This window comes from Pristiophorus japonicus, chromosome 18 (genome assembly GCF_044704955.1).
Source record: "Pristiophorus japonicus isolate sPriJap1 chromosome 18, sPriJap1.hap1, whole genome shotgun sequence".
Lineage (NCBI taxonomy): Eukaryota > Metazoa > Chordata > Chondrichthyes > Pristiophoridae > Pristiophorus > Pristiophorus japonicus.
The window spans coordinates 57,731,750-57,748,933 of record NC_091994.1 but is presented as its reverse complement, the minus strand read 5'-3'; the positions used below and the strand labels follow the sequence as shown (position 1 = coordinate 57,748,933).

The window sequence follows — 17,184 nt, the reverse complement described above, 5'->3', positions numbered from 1 at the left end:
ATATCGGTACACTAACAGTCTTCAAACAACCAACAGAACTGTACTGAGAGGTTCTGCACAACAAAAACTATTTTTCCCCCATGAACTTACTTTGATCCAAAGCAAGGAAAATGCTAACGTTTAATGTTTTGGAGAAATCATTCAGAGGATTTGGCAGGGGAGGGGGAAGGTGTTGTCTGGGTTGGGGGCCTATCAATGGGCCCAAGTTTCCACATGATTTGCGCCTGATTTTTAGGAGCAACTGGTGGAGAACGGACTATCTTAGAAATCGCAATTCTCCACATTTCTTTTTCTGCAGTTCTAGTCAGGTAGAACAGTTCTACTTTGGAACAGAATTTTTTCTTCAAAAGGGGGCGTGTCCGGCCACTGACTCCTGATTTGAAAGTTTCCTCAGTGAAAACGTACTCCAAACTAAGTTAGAATGGAGCAAGTGAAGATTTTTGTAGAACTGAAAAAACCTGTTCTACACATTAAAAAATCAGGCGTAGGTTACAAATTAGGCGTCCAGAACGAGGTGGGGGGGAGGGAAATCATTAAATTCTACAATAAATCCTTATTTATACTTCTACAAATATTATACAAATAAATCCAACCTGAATAAACATTTATAAGCAAAGAAAAGATTAAATAAACCATCTTCCTACCTGTATGAAAGTGCTTCAGGCACGGAGAATTCTGCAGCCGTTCGTTCCCGTGGAGGGGAGGGGGAATTAAACAGCCGCTTCGTTCCCGCGGGGGAGGGGGGAAGGAGACAGTGAGAAGGGTAGCCTCAGTGCTGATGTGCTGATGGCAATGTGCTTTTATTAAAAAATGTTCAAAAATTAAACAGCTACAAAGAACTACAAAAATGGCCGAGTGCCAATGTTTTTTTTCACACTGAGCATGCGCGAACGCTCCAACGCGCACGCGCAGCGTTGCCGGCAGGAAAAAAACTAATTTAAATAGTACCCGCCCCCTCCCACTTACAAAATCGGCGCAAGTGTAGGCTCTGCCCCCCTGGGCGCCGCGCCAGGCAGACAAGGAGCTGCAGAACGCTCCAGAATTGCGAGTTTTCTTTTAGGTGCCGTTTTAGGCGCGAAAAACGGGCGCCCAGCTCGGAGGGGCGCCCGTTTTTTATCGTGTGGAAACTTGGGCCCAATGAGTGGGACCATGATCTTGGCTGGTTTATGGTTGTGGTGGGGAAGGGGAAGGCTGTAGTCTGAGTTGTGGTAGGCAGGGGGGGTCTCTGTCTGGGTTGGGGTGGGGAGGGGGGGGGGCTCTGTCTGGGTTGGGGTGGGGAGGGGGGGGCTCTGTCTGGGTTGGGGTGGGGAGGGGGGGACTCTGTCTGGGGTGGGGAGGGGAGGAGAGGGCTCTGTCTGGGATGGGGTGGGGAGGGGGGGTCTCTGTCTGTGTTGTGGTGGGGAGGGGGGGCTCTGGGTTGTGGAAGGGGGGGCTCTGTCTGGGGAGGGGGGAGGGCTCTGTCTGGGTTGGGGAGGAGGGGGCTATAGTCTGGGTTGGAATCATGGCAATGGGTGGGGGTATTATCTCAGGTGGGTTAGAACTGTGGTGGTGGGGGGGGGGGGGGTGTTGTCTGGGGCTGTGGTGGGGAGGGGGAGTTGTCTGGGGCTGTGGTGGGGAGGGTGAGTTGTCTGAGTTGGGTGGGTTTAGATGCTGGCAGAGGTTGCAGTGGGAAGCAGTTGGATTGGGCGGGCTACAATTGTGACAACGGTGAGAGTCTGGTCTTGTGTTGGTCGTGCTGCAATGTTTCTTTAACCCTCTGTTCAGATTTTAAAAGCAGTAGAGGTTTGTATAGAACAAAATGTTCAACTATGAAGAACATTTAACGTGTCCTGTTTTGTTTGATTGGCGTGCCAAGCCGAACTGGTTTCCATACCCTGATTATAGAGCGAGCCCTTGTGTATGCGGTCAGTGAATAAGTGACCATATGTCCCAGCACTATCGCCACCAACTAATCATGGTCACAGGTCTGCATTTGATAACCGGGCTTAAATGGCACCTTGTGAGTAAAGCAATAGTTTTCAAACTTCTCTGTTCATATTCACAATCCAAGGAACTCAGCGTCCTCTCTGCTGAGAGACGGTGCCAGCTACTCGAAAGAAAACGCTGCTGGCATAATAGGAACAGTTCATGAGTTACCGCTTCCTGCATTTCATTACTTGTTCCTGCATTCTTGTCGACTTGCTGGCAGCTTAGATCTGCCTCCAAGCCTGTTAGCAAGTCAATGCAGGAAAAGATATAGAATACGGGGTTCTCAAGAACATGGTGCTCACAACCTGCTGTATGTCCCTGCCCCAGTTTGAAAGCCTATGGAGCATTTCAGACCCCAGCACCACTGACAAGGCAGCAGGCTCGGTCACACCCCTCACCTGTGGTCCCAAGTACTTGTCTACACTGCCTGAATTGATTGATTTTCTTCAGTCGCTGCCCCTGCGATAATGAAGAGGATGCGCTGTGGGGGTTGGCCAGAGTGTGGCTGGGAGGCACTCGCTCTCGTGCATTAACCCGTGGAGTTTCCAATAGGAGTGGATGAGGATTGAGCCCGACTGTTTTAAAGACTCGTTCCCAATTAAAACTCAGCGACGGTCCTGACAATCATGTATCTTTCTGATCACCAGGTCAAGCCTCTAATCTGGATCGAGTCGGTGATTGAGAAGCACTCCCACAGTCGGATAGAGTACATGATCAAGGTGAGTTATTTCTCTTCTCGCGTTCAAATCGATCGTGTGGCAAAATCCGAATGGACCATCGAACGGCCTGGTTATTTTCTAAAACATCCAGCTCCCGCAGGAGTTTCACAATCGCTAACCCAACTGAGAAATTTCAGCTGCAATCCATTTGAAATGAGCTGAATATGTTAAATATTTTCGTGGTGAAATCATTATTGAGGATAGAAGGGTGAGCGATTTAAAAACAAATTCACGCTGACTTCAACAGAACTCCCATCACAATCAGCACACCACTGTAGTTTCTATTTTTAAACCAAAACTGTGCATCTAACCTCCCTCTCCCTTGTCGAACCTATGGTATGAATAATACAGGTCTACAAAGCACAGGGTTTACTAGCAGCGATGGAAAGGACACTCTGGTCCATCCAGCCTGCCTCATACAATTGTGACACCTTGTGTATCCCGATAAATACATTGTCCACTCCACGTGAAACCATGTACAGTCTGCATCCCATTCGTGGTGCTGACCATAACTCACTGACAATTATCAGGACAGCCCACGTGTGATATATGAACCGTTTACCCCATCCCCTCGTGTGGTATATTAACCGTATCCCCTTCCCCACGTGTGGTATATGAACCGTATCCCCTTCCCCACGTGTGGTATATGAACCGTATCCCCCATCCCCTCGTGTGACTGTCAGAATCGAACGTGAAGCATTTTTATAAAGTGTGTTTCCGTATAGCATGCAGTAATGTCCTGCTCACCGGCACTGCACGAAGTGACGTGCTGCACGAACACTGCAGTGTGAATAATGAGAGCCCACTGTCTGTATCTGATTCTGAGCCACTCCACCAACGAATAGGGTAATGCACTCTTGCCTATAATACAAGCTAAATATGTGTGTGTGTATATAAAGCAAGGTGTGCAGTATTGCAAGTCAAAATTGCAGGTGCATGGCACAGTGAGTCTGTGTCGAAGTGTAACTTACAACATCAGAGCAAGCACATGCCCTTATCACCCACCCACATTTAAATACAAGCAAACTGCACGAATAATAATCCCTTCACTGACCCTTGGCAGACCATCAGGAGCAAGCTTGTGGGTTGTGTCTCTGCCAGGCACAGTTGCTCTTTCAAGTACCCATCTGCGTTTGATTTCTCATGAGGTCACTTGTACAGACACTCCAGTGGAGGTTTACCTGAATCCTTGTCTCTCTTTCTCTCTCGAACACTTCAAATCCTGCAGCGTGGCGTTTGTGAGATCGATCTAAGATCACGGAGCACTGGAACTGTTGAGGTCCAGTGGTATAGGCAGCAGCTTCACACACAGATTCTGGAGCATTTAGTAGAGTTTGAAATAGTCTGGCATAACTGAGAGGCACATTGTAGCAAGACTACGACTAATATAGGTGCAAGAACAAGAGAGGGCGAGAGAATGTCTTCACACATTGAGTTGTTGTGATCTGTAACGTGCTGCCTAAAAGGGTGGTGGAAGCAGATTCAGTGGCAACTTTCAAAAGGGAGTCGGATATATACTTAAAAGGAAAAAATTGCAGGGTATGGGCAAAGCGTATGTGAGTGACAGTAATTGGGCAGCTCTTTCACAGGCACAAATAGGCTCCTCTGCTGCATGAATGCAGCCTCAAGGCTGTATGCCATCTTCTGGTTCACATCACGCAATAAGAGCCCTTTGCTGTGCCACTGCCTTGCAACACAGCACCAAACTAGTGTGTTATCCTTTATGTTGTAGCACCCTGCATTGTTCCCCCCTTGCTCTGGAATTACCAGCTCCAACTTCAACAGGCTTGGCAAACTGGGCCTTAGAGGAGGCACTTGAAACCAGTCGATATTTCCATGGACCGTCATACAGTTTTTAAGACTTATTCAGATTCGTTGAATAATCCAGTCACACTGGACTTCGGTGTAAGGCCTAGCAGTGACTCATCGCACTTCTATAATTCCGGTATCAATAATATACAATATGGATTGTACCTCCAATTGAATGTATAGATTTTAGTGGACTGTGTTTTCTCATTTCTGACTGAAACATATCAAAAGTCAGAATGTGTGCATTTTTTTTTTTAAAAGCTACTTGCAAACCCGTTGTTTATTGTGTCTGGTTACACCGGTGTTAGAGTAACTCAATCCCACCTAACAGGCTTGTCGTCTCTTTCCTCAGGCCAAGAGTCAGTTCAAGCGTAGATCGACGGCCAACAATGTGGAGATCCACATTCCAGTGCCAAACGATGCGGATTCACCCAAGTTCAAGACCACGGTGGGCAACGTGAAGTGGGTTCCAGAAAGCAGCGAGATAGTGTGGTCAATCAAGTCGTTTCCAGTAAGGGTCCTCGTTAGTGTGTGTTGCCCGTGTGATAACGAGCTCTACAAATACTCTGTGTATAGAGACTGTTTTAAAAAGGGAGCCCTTTTAAAAAGGGAGCCCGTGAAATATGTAAAGGAATAAGTACTTTTATATTTGGAATGTATAAGCATAGAAACAGGGGCAGGCCATTCAGCCCCTCGAGCCTGTTTTCAATGAGATCACGGCTGATCTGTATCTTAACTCCATCTACCCTCCTTGGTTCCGTAACCCTTAATGCCCATACCCAACAAAAATCTATCAATCTGGTTTTAAGTTTTCACTGGCTCCCCAGCACTCACAGCTCTTTGAGGGAAAGTTCCAGATTTGCACTGAACTTTGTGTGAAGAAGTGTTTCCTGATGTCACCCCGAACGGCCTGGCTCTAATCTTAAGGTTATGCCCCTTGTTCCGGACTCCCCCCACCAGAGGAAATCGTTTCTCTCTTCCCAATTCCGATATCAATTAGATCACCCCTTAAACTTCTATACTCGAGGGAATACAAGCCTCGTCTATGCAACCTGTCCTCATAATTTCACCCTCTAATCCCCGGTATGGTTCTGGTGAATCTGCACTGCTCCCCTCCGAGGGCAGTATATCCTTCCTGAGGGGCGGGGCCCAGAACTGAATAGTGATTGGATAGTCCACACGTTCCTATAACCCATAGCCATGAACCATGCTTAGCACTTAGAGTATGTCAGTCACATAGAATTACATGGAAGTTACAACATAGAACTGGATTGTTTGCCCCAACACATTTAGCAGGGGCTATTAGTGCACTGAGCTGATTCCTCTCTTGTTCTGGAATTGTGAACTCTAACTTCACTCCGAGTTGGTGTTTATTCTCCATGTGAGTAATAATCCCAACCCATGTGCCCGCCCTGTTCCCATATCCCTTTATTCCCTTTCTCTTCAACCACTTATCTAACCCATTCTTCGGTGTCAACATGGCCTGTGGTTTCTTTCTTCGTATTTGTATTTCCATTTCCTCATACCAGGCAGCTCCTTGTGACCCTGTGCCGTCCCCTCTCTCCTGCCTCAACACCCTTACCGTAGTGTGGAACCCGAAACAGTACAAAGAGCTCCAAATGTGGTAATTGCCATGATGTTCCCCATTACATCTTGACTTTAATATTTTATACCTCCCGCCAATGTTCCCTGTAATTTTTAACGGACTGCCATTCAAAGTCCACGCATATGCGTTTTTTTCCCGTTAAAATGCTGGCTGACCGGCTGTGCAGGACCACTGGGGCGTTGTGTGGCCGCGAAGGTCAAAGGGCCATAAAACCCAGTCCACCAGCAGCTTTTTTTATGGCGCTTATCTGCTGAGGTGCTTTTCTTTTCTTGTGAACCTTAACTCCCAAGTCACTGTGCTCTTCCGCATCACCCAACCTCTCCCCATTCAAAGCATCATTAGTTCATTTTTTCCACCACAAATGTACCACCTGCCATTGAATTTCCAGCTGCCATTTTATTTGCCCATTCCATCAATATCTCCTTTGGTCCTCAGAATTATTTGCTGCGCTCAGTATCTGCAAATGTGGACACACTCCCTGCAGCCCCATGTCCATGGATGTAGAACATGAACAACGAGCTCCCAGGACACGCTCTGTGGGACTCCACTACCCAGGATAAGGGGACACCGGTTCCAACCACTCCGACACCTGCCCTGATCTCCTGCACTCCATCTACTCCCTTCACCCCATCTTTTTAATCCAGTTTGCTACTCCCCTTAATTACATGCCCTTTAATCTTTTCCAACAGTCTCCTGTGTGTGGAACCTTTGCAAATGCTTTCTGAGGAGGAAGGCCAAAGGATTTATCTTAATTCACCCATCCAGGAAGCCCCTATAGTCCCCATCAATACCAGCCATTTGTCTGGGAGTCGATTCCATGTGTTGATCACTCTTTGTGGGGAACTTGCTGATCTCAGTCCTCAATGTGCCTCTTACTGATTGGAACCAGTTATCCTATTCTCGCAAATTACTTCAACGTAATTTTCTGGGTTTACCTGTTTCATACAGTTTGCTAGCTTGTTTCCCTCCAAAAGATCACATAAGAACATAAAGAAATAGGAGCAGGAGTAGGCCCTATGGCTCTGCCATTCAATGAGATCAGGGCTGATCATCGACCTCAACTCCACTTTCCCACCCGATCTCCATATCCCTTGATTTCCCTTGACTCAAAAAGTCTATTGATCTGAGCCTTAAATATATTCACAGACTAACATCTACAGCCCTCTGGGGCAGAGAATTCCAAAGATTCACCACCCTCTGAGTGAAAATGTTCCTCCTCGTCTCTGCCTTAAATGGCCGACCCCTGACCCTGAGACTATACCCCTTAGTTCTAGACTCTCAGCATCTACCCTGTCAATCCCCCTCAGAATCTTGTATGTTTCAATGAGATCACCTCTCATTCTTCTAAACACCAGAGAGTATTGGCCCATTCTACACAATCTCTCTTCATAAGACAGCCCTCTCACCTCAGGAATCAATCGCGTCGACTTCCGTTGTACCGCCTGCACCTTTCTGATGCCCCTTGAAAGCCCCAAGTCTCTCCAGTTCCTTGCACATAACTCAGACCCTCGACACCGGCGAGCAGACCTGGGGCTCTTCCTCTCCACTGCCTCCAGTGCTCGTGTCTCGGTGCCCTGAACAGCACCCAGTACCCGAGATCCAGGCTGACCAGAGCCCTGTCCAGTTAGATCTCACCTTCCTCTGACTTGAATTCTGCTCTTCTGTCATTGTAACTCAACATTCGACTGATCTCTGCTCTGTATTGGTTGAGTCTGCTTCACCTGTGGCTGTTTCAGGCCCCCTCATTGCCCATGTTACTTTCCTACACGAGTACTTTCCCCTTGCCTGCATTAAACGTCACCTGTTGTTTTGCATCGTCTCACGGCTGCCTCCTCCAGTCTCACTGCCCCTCCTTGTACACATTAGTTTGTATCAACCTTCCGATGGAAGCTTGGTGTCTGACTTGTAGTGACGGCAGAGTTTGAGGTCGGGTGATAGTGGGGAGGTAACCGAGACAATGGGGGCTACTCAGTAAATGTGATCGCTGTCTGTGTCCCTGTCTGACTTTTCTTCTCCGTGCCTGCAGGGCGGGAAGGAGTATCTGATGAGAGCGCACTTTGGGCTCCCGAGTGTAGAGGCTGAAGACAAGGAGGGAAAGCCTCCCATCAGTGTGAAGTTTGAAATTCCCTATTTCACCACTTCAGGAATACAGGTGGGTGCATGGCGCATGTATGACCAGCGGATGGCGCAGTTGCCCTATTTTTCAGAGGGTTGGAACTGCAGACTGAAGAGGAAACTTGTGTTGAGGGAGGCTGTAAGAACATTTTGTTTACGATCTCCACTATCCAAATTATATTACTCCCTCTGATGTGCCTCCAGGCAGCTCTGGCTGTACTTCTGACTCGCTCACCAAGCCATTTGCAATAAGTTGTCATTGACTATTTCAGCTGTGTGATTGCATTCCCAAGCTTCCACATAACCCACATCAACCACAACAGTTATTAATACAGGACTAAATGGTTCAACATTGAGTGTCTGTCCGTGATAGACCTCTGCTCCTCTAATCATGCACCAGCGGATGCAGTTTGACATCGGAAGATAATGAAGTTGGCTTAAAGCTCTGCTGACAGCTGTTTGGAGCAAGCCCAGAATTTGGTCCCAACATGTGACAATTGTCGTTGCCCAAATGTGGATTTGGAGCAACCCTGGCTTTTCACAGTGCTGGTTTGCAAAGACACTGGCTCGTGTTGTGCTGCCTGTAATACGCAACTGTTACTCTGAGACTCTCCCCATCGCCCTATCCCCTCCCTCTCTCTCTAATCTCCTCCAGCCCCACAACCCCCCGAGATCTCTGCGCGCCACTAATTCTGCCCTCCTGAGCATCCCTGATTATAATCGCTTAACCATCGGTGGCCGTGCCTTCTGTTGCCTGGGCCCCAAGCTCTGGAACTCCCTCCCTAAACCTCTCTACCCCTCTCTCCTCCTTCAAGACGCTCCTTAAAACCGACCTCTTTCCCTACCCTAATTTCTACTTCTGTAGCTCAGTGTCAGATGTTTATCGCATTATACTCCTGTGAAACGCCTCGGGACATTTCACTACGTTCAAGGTGCTCTATTAATACAAATTGTTGCCTGTAGCAGGAACAGGAGGAGGCCATTCAGCCCCTCAAACCAGTCAATTAAATCAGCCCCAGCATTTACATTTTCAGTTAACCCCTGGCCTCACCAGCTTTTTAAGGGAGAGAGTTCCAGATTTCCACGATCCTTTGTCTGAAGAAGTGCTTTCTGACAGCAACAGCAACTGGATTGCTTTAATCGCATGTAATATAAAATATATCTATTAAAAAGAAGAAAATGAACACACTTATTCCACAGTGCTTGTCCCCAGTCCAGCTAATGCTGTCCACTTAAAATCATCGCGCAAGTCTCGAACTGCACATTAATCGCCCGAGTGAGGATGTGCTATAGCTTAGCGTCTGGTCCTGTTGGAGATGCTCCAGCGTTAAAGTAATGCAAATGATTCCTACCCTGGTTCCCCCAGGCTGCCAGTTCTGAATGCAGTTTGCAGCCAGTACCCAGACACGCCCCAAGGGGATTGGTACAGAGATACCAGGTCTGCCTGAGATATTCTCTTGGGTTCAGTGGCGCTGGTCACCCACGTGAGCGGTCCCTGCGTCCTGTGTTCAGGTGCGTGCCCCTGCCGCCCACTAGTGTAACCTGGGCTGTAGCTAAAGCTCCCTTTTGGGCAGGGGCTGGTGTTTCCCGATGTGAAATTTCACAAATGCGCAAAACTTTAAGTGGGCCGCGCACCCAGAAGACAAATGGGTGTAAGACTGGTCTGAGCTGGGTATGGTGTGTGCGTGTATGCCCTCTCCAACCTTTCGGTCAGCAGACTGATAACACAAGGCCAGATCCTCATGGGTAAACTGCTGGGTTTTACAGACAGAAAGTCAGCACACTGAGTAACATCTAGAATTAAATCTCACCGTACTCCAACTGACCGGTTCCCCCCTTATGATTGAGGAAACTATCTTAAAAGTATGCCACGCTATCCCTGCTGTAGCGTTTGCTGTTCAGTATTAATTGCTGGATTTGATCAGCTCTCTCTCTCTCTCTCTCTCTCTCTCTCTCTCTCTCTCTCTCTCTCTCGAGCAGGAAATCTGTCCACCTGTTGTCTCCCTTAACCAGATCTTACACCAAATGGCCATGCACTCCCCATATCTACTGGAAAGGAAACTACCAGCTGACCTGTGACCCTGTCTCGGGATTGGCTAATAGGTCTACCAATGAAACTGGTTACCACCCATCTCTCTTACTCTTTCTCTGCCCCCGCCCCCCCCAACGTTCCCGTTAAGCTGCGTGGCCCCACTGGGGCTGGAGTTCCCTTACAGACCGCTCACGGTATTTAAATGGAAGAAACCGCAAATGCGTGAACATTGGAATGGGTTGCGCAGCCACTTAAAGGAATCAGGAACTTTAAAAAAAATTAGAGAGAACATTGCCCTCCGCCCCACCCCTCTGGATTTAAAGGCATCTCATTGGTCCACAATAATGAGTAACAGTATCGGCCCAATCCCCATGCTCCTGCTCCCAACTTTAGCCTTCTGCCTCCATAGTATCAACTTCTCCGCTTCCCGACCCAGTCTCCTGTTCTCAAACCAGGGTGTGTGCTCCCTGTCCTCAATCTATTTATTTAATTTTTTTTAAATCCTCTGTGCTTTTACTGCAACCCAATCTCATCCTCTGTGTACAAGGAATACTGCAGGAGAGGGACCAATAATGGGTACACAGAGCAGCTTGTGGAGAGCATGTCACTGGTCATGGTGCAAACACATTCACACGTTCCTGAGCTGCAAGGCCCAATGACACTCAGTCATGTAATTATTGCACACACTGTCTGATTTACCCAGAGGAGCTGCAACTGTCTCCCACCCCCTCACCTCGTATATTCTAGTGCTAATGTTCCCTCTAATTTTTTGGGCCCCATTAAGGGGCCTCCCTTGCGCGATTTTTGCATCGAAAAGCCGGCTGCGCGGGATCCCTGGAGCGCTGCGTGCCACACATCATAAAGGAGATGTTGCCGAGTACTCACCTGGAGCCTGGCATACTGCTCTGCTCAGTCCTTGTAACCCTGACCCAGTTTAATTCTATCCTGGCCTCCTGCCATTACAGTGTGGCTCATTGTATCATGTCCAGTGCCATATTGTGAGTGAATTATACAGACCACTAGGTGGTGCTGTCTGCACACTCTCCAGCTCCACCTGTTGCACACCTGGCCTCCGTGTGTAACACCATCTAGTGGCCGCGCTGCACACTTCACGTTCAGGATATAAACGGCGAGGGGACACGACAGCAACAACTTGAATTTGCAGAGGGGCCGTAATTTGCGACCCCTATGGTGCGTACGAGGTGCGCCCACCCCCGTAGGGGCTGCGCAAGTTCCGGGTTTAGGTCATCAGTATAAGATGGTCAACAAGAAATGAAATAGGGAATTCTGGAGAAACTTCTTTACCCGGAGTGGTGAGAATGTGGAACTCGCCCCCACAGGGAGTGGTTGAGGCGAATAGTATTGATGCATTTCAGGGGAGGCTGGAGATGCATATGCGGGAGAAGGGAATAGAGGGTTATGTTTTAGGGTTAGATGAGGAAAGACAGGAGGAAGCTCGAGTGAAGCATAAACGACCATGGAGTGGCCTGTTTGTGTGCCGTTTAATCAAGCAGACGGTCCAATGAGGACAATAACTCCGCTAAAGTGGGACCTCTGACCCCCTAGTTCTTTAGCCTCACTTGTCCTATGGTGAAGTGCGTGGTTTAGCAGGTTTTGACGTGGTTGCAATCAGGAGTGCACTGTCTAGGTATACGCTGGGTGTCGGCCAGCGATCAGTCCATCAGCGGAACAGCATATGCCAGGGTGTCCAGAGACAACTTTTTGTAACCATTTGGGAATTGGATTTTGGTCCCATCTCCCAAGTTGTCTTTTTCCTCTTTTCTCTTTATTTGGGGTGATCTCTTACGATTATAAGTTCAGCATTGGCCATTCCATTGCTGGATTTTTATTGTCATAGTGTCCAATTTCTTTATAGGAGGACAGTGTTGCAAATGTGGGGCAGTAATTTCAGTCTAAAGTATTCGTGTCCCCTCACCACCATCCAATCTATACGTGTACCGAAAAATGCCAGCTTGGCTCAGTAGTCACACTCACGCCTCTGTGAAGTGCTGTGGGTCATTTCTCTACATGAAAGGTACCATATAAATGTCATTTGTTGAGGTGCTGGGTTCAAGCCTGACTCCAGGTACTTGAGCGCAGACTGAAGCAGTGCTGCTGGAGATGCCGCCTTTTGGATGACATTTAAAGCCGAGACCCCATCTGCTTGTTGAGGCGGATGTGAAAGATCACAGGACATTATTCGAAGAAAAGCAGGGGAGTGCTTCTGGCACCAAGGCTGACAGCTCCATAAGCTGGTTAACTGATCATTTATTTCATTGCTTGTTGCATAATGCATGCAAATTGACCGCAACGTTCACCCACATACACTTCAGAATTATTCATTGGCTGTGAAATGTTTCAAGGCATCCTGAGACTGTGGAAAGGTCTATATGAAAGCTCATTCTTCTTTCTGGCTGCTGTTGGCTTACACAGCAGTATCACATTCCAAAGTAATTCACCGATTGTGATGTACTTTGAAATGTTCCATGGTGTGATATGCAAGTGGTGAGCTAAATGCAAGTTCATTCTTTTAGCTGGTAACATCGCCTGTCTCTGCCCCTGCCTCAGCTCATCCACTGCTGAAGCCCTCATCCGTGCCTTTGTTACCTCCCAGGAATCAGTCTGGTGAACCTTTGCTGCACTCCCTCAATAGCAAGAACATCCTTCCTCAGATTAGGGGACCAAAACTGTACACAATATTCCAGGTGAGGCCTCACCAAGGCTCTGTACAACTGCAGTAAGACCTCCCTGATCCTATACTCAAATCCCCTAGCTATGAAGGCCGACATGCCATTTGCCGCCATCGCCGCCTGCTGTATCTGAATGCCAACTTTCAATGACTGATGTACCATGACACCCAGGTCTCGTTGCACCTCCCCTTTTCCTAATCTGTCACCATTCAGATAATATTCTGTCTTCCTGTTTTTGCCCCCAAAGTGGATAACCTCACATTTATCCACATTATACTGCATCTGCCATGCATTTGCCCACTTGCCTAACCTGTCCAAGTCACCCTGCAGTCTCTTAGTGTCCTCCCCACAGCTCACACCGCCACCCAGTTTAGTGTCATCTGCAAACTTGCCAATATTACACTCAATTCCTTCATCTAAATCATTAATGTATATTGTAAATAGCTGGGGTCCCAGCACTGAGCCCTGCGGCACCTCACTGGTCACTGCCTACTATTCTGAAAAGAACCCGTTTATTCCGACTCTGCTTCCTGTCTGCCAACCAGTTCTCTATCCACGTCAATACATTACCCCCAATTCCATGTGCTTTCATTTTGCACACCAATCTCTTGTGTGGGACCTTGTCAAAAGCCTTTTGAAAGTTGAAATACACCACATCCACTGGTTCTCCATTGTCAACTCTACTAGTTACATTCTCAAAAAATTCTGGAAGATTTGTCAAGCATGATTTCCCTTTCATAAATCCTTGCTGACTTGGACCAATCCTGTCACTGCTTTCCAAATGCGCTGCTATTTCATCTTTAATAATTGATTCCACTCAATACACTCAGTTCCTTCTTCGTTAATATAGATTTTAAACAGTTGGGGTCCCAGCACTGATTCCTGCGGCACCCCACTAGTTACTGATTGCCAACCAGAGAATGAACCATTTATCCCGACTCTCTGTTTTCTGTTAGTTAGCCAATCCTCTATCCATGCTAATATGTTACCCCCAACCCCGTGGACTTTTATCTTGTGCAGTAACCTTTTATGTGGCACCTTGTCAAATGCCTTCTGGAAGTTCAAATACACCACATCCACTGGTTCCCTTTTATCCACCCTGTTTGTTACATCCTCGAAGAACTCCAGCAAATTTGTCAAACATGACTTCCCCTTCATAAATCCATGCTGACTCTGCCTGACCGAATTTTGCTTTTCCAAATGTCCTGCTACTGCTTCTTTAATAACGGACTCCAACATTTTCCCAACCACAGATGTTAGGCGAACTGGTCTATAGTTTCCTGCTTTTTGTCTGCCTCCTTGTTTGAATAGGGGCGTTACATTTGCAGTTTACAATTTGGTGGGACCTCCCCAGAATCCTGGGAATTTTGATAAATTACAACCAATGCATCCACTATCCCTGCCGCTACTTCTCTTAAGACCCTAGGATGCAAGCCTTCAGGTCCAGGGGATTTATCTGCCTTTAGTCCCATTATCTTACTGAGTACCACCTGCTTAGTGATTGTGATTGTGTTAAGCCCCCTGACTATCCACTGTTGGAATATTGTTAGTGTCCTCTACTGTAAAGACTGATACAAAATATTTGTTCAGAGTTTCTGCCATCTCCATGTTCCCCATTACTAATTCCCCGGTCTCGTCCTCTAAGGGGCCAACATTTACTTTAGCCACTCTTTTCCTTTTTATGTACCTATAGAAACTCTTGCTATCTTTTTTATATTTTGTGCTAGTTTACTGTCATCGTTAAGCTTCCCAGTCTTCTGTCCTCCCACAAGTTTTGGCCACTTTGAATGCCCTGGTTTTAATTGGATACCGTCCTCAGTTTCCTTAGTTAGCCACGGACGGCTACCTTTTCTCTCACATCCTTTCCTCCTCACTGGAATATATTTTTCTTGAGAGTTGTGAAATATCTCCTTAAATGTACACCACTGTTCATCAACCATCCTACACTTCAATCTGTTTTCCCAGTCCACTTTAGCCAACTCTGCCCTCATACCTTCATAGTATCCTTTATTTAAGCTTAGTACGGTGGTTAGAGATCCAACTTTCTCACCCTCCATCTGAATTTGAAATTCAATCATGCTATGATCACTCATTCCAAGGGAATCCTTTACTAGGAGATTGTTTATTTATCCTGTCTCATTACACAGGACCAGATCTAAGATAGCCTGGCCCCTGGTTGTCTCGGTTACATACAGCTCAAGGAAAGGTGGATATGATGGAATAAATTCTGCATTCCCAGTGAGATAGCTATTTAAGATATAATGGCCCAGAAATTCCCGCCTCCCAGGTTGGAACGGAGTGTGTATAGACCCGGGAAGGCATCGCAAAAGCCAGTTTTGAGCGCACAATGTGCATGCACTGTCAGGCTCCAGCTCGACGGGTCCTCCGCATCTCGGGAGCGAGAACATTTGCACGGGCAAGATTGCGGGATTTACCCATATCTTGCCCGGCAAATGTCCTGAAAACTCTTGCGCCTGATAAAAGCAGCACATAGCCTACTGTTGCAGGCGTAAGAGTCTTAAGACACACTTAAGACATAAAAAATAAAATTAAAAATACACATTTTATTTTTAAAAACCCTGCCCACTATGTTAAATTTATTTTAAACCATAATTTAAAAACATTTTTAAAACTCAAAAAAAAAAAATTTCTCCAAGATATTTATTAACTTTAACTTCAAATAATTTTAATTACGTGAGGTGTGTTTTAATTTTTATTATGGTGTTCAGTGCGTTTGTCTTTTTTTCTCAATAGCAATGAGAACGGGAAGGGAAGGCTTCGCAGCGCGGGAAGGGAAGGGAAGGCCTCCACACCGGAATCCCATGCTCCTCCGGGACCAGCGGGTACTTTCGGAAAAATTCTCCGGTCGGAGGCGTTCGTCCGAAAGAAGCCTCCGACTGGAATTTCACAGCCATCGTATTGGTCACCTACTGTCTGCTAGATTAGGCCAGCAAGTGGGCCGCAGGTGGGGGTTCCCTAGATTTTTAGAGACCAAAGTGTTCTTTTCTTGGGAAAGCTGTAGTTCATCACTGGCTGGAAATCTAGAACCCACTAAAACCAGTGCAATTCGTCTTTAATCGACCAGAAAATTGAGGAATTTAGAAACATAGAAAATAGGTGCAGGAGTAGGCCATTCAGCCCTTCGAGCCTGCACCACCATTCAATAAGATCCTGGCTGATCATTCCCTCAGTATCCCTTTCCTGTTTTCTCTCCATACCCCTTGATCCCTTTAGCCATAAGGTCCATATCTAACTCCTTCTTGAATATATCCAATGAACTGGCATCAACAACTCTCTGCGGCAGGGAATTCCACAGGTTAACAACTCTGAGTGAAGAAGTTTCTCCTCATCTCGGACCTAAATGGCCTACCCCTTATCCTTAGACTGTGATCCCTGGTTCTGGACTTCCCCAACATCGGGAACATTCTTCCTGCATTTAATCTGTCCAGTCCCATCAGAATCTTATAGGTTTCTATGAGATCCCCTCTCATCCTTCTAAACACCAGTGTATAAAGGCCCAGTTGATCCAGTCTCTCCTCATATGTCAGTCCTGCCATCCCAGGAAACAGTCTGGTGAACCTTCGCTGAACTCCCTCAATAGCAAGAACGTCCTTTCTTAGATTAGGAGACCAAAACTGAACATAATATTCCAGGTGAGGCCTCACCAAGGCCCTGTACAACTGCAGTAAGACCTCCCTGCTCCTAGACTCAAATCCCCTAGCTATGAAGGCCAGCATACCATTTGCCGCCTTCATCGCCTGCTGTACCTGCATGCCAACTTTCAATGACTGATGAACAATGACACCCAGGTCTCGTTGCACCTCCCCTTTTCCTAATCTGCTGCCATTCAGATAATACTCTGCCATCGTGTTTTTGCCACCAAAGTGGATAACCTCACATTTATCCACATTATACTGCATCTGCCATGCACTCACCTAACCTATCCAAGTCACCCTGCAACCTCTTAGCGCCCTCCTCACAGCTCACACCGCCACCCAGCTTAGTGTCATCTGCAAACTTAGAGATATTACTCTTAATTCGTTCATCTAAATCATTGATGTATATTGTAAATAGCTGAGGTCCCAGCACTGAGCCCTGCGGCACCCCACTAGTCACTGCCTGCCATTCTGAAAAGGACCCGTTTAACCCGACTCTCTGCTTCCTGTCTGCCAACCAGTTCTCTATCCACGTCAGTACATTACCCTCAATACCATGTGCTTTAATTTTGCACACCAATCTCTTGTG

At 47.0% G+C, this 17,184-nt stretch overlaps 1 protein-coding gene and 1 long non-coding RNA gene across 5 annotated transcripts in view; one reads left to right on the top strand and one right to left on the bottom strand.

Annotated features, from left to right (window-relative positions):
- LOC139228759 (uncharacterized) overlaps positions 1 to 11,239 on the bottom strand; it is a 35,993-nt gene extending 24,754 nt beyond the window's left edge. Inside the window, exons 1-2 of the long non-coding RNA XR_011587615.1 lie at positions 11,135 to 11,239; positions 9,269 to 9,379 (exon numbers count right to left, since the gene is read on the bottom strand). This is a non-coding gene — a long non-coding RNA (uncharacterized lncRNA). The remainder of the gene's footprint in view (positions 1 to 9,268; positions 9,380 to 11,134) is intronic.
- Positions 1 to 17,184, top strand: part of LOC139228758 (AP-1 complex subunit mu-1) — a 124,323-nt gene that overhangs the window by 39,342 nt on the left and 67,797 nt on the right. For all 4 annotated transcript variants that reach the window (XM_070860085.1, XM_070860082.1, XM_070860083.1 and 1 more), the window contains 3 exons: positions 2,616 to 2,687; positions 4,849 to 5,007; positions 8,129 to 8,254. In XM_070860085.1, the coding sequence (XP_070716186.1) occupies positions 2,616 to 2,687; positions 4,849 to 5,007; positions 8,129 to 8,254 (357 nt within the window). The remainder of the gene's footprint in view (positions 1 to 2,615; positions 2,688 to 4,848; positions 5,008 to 8,128; positions 8,255 to 17,184) is intronic.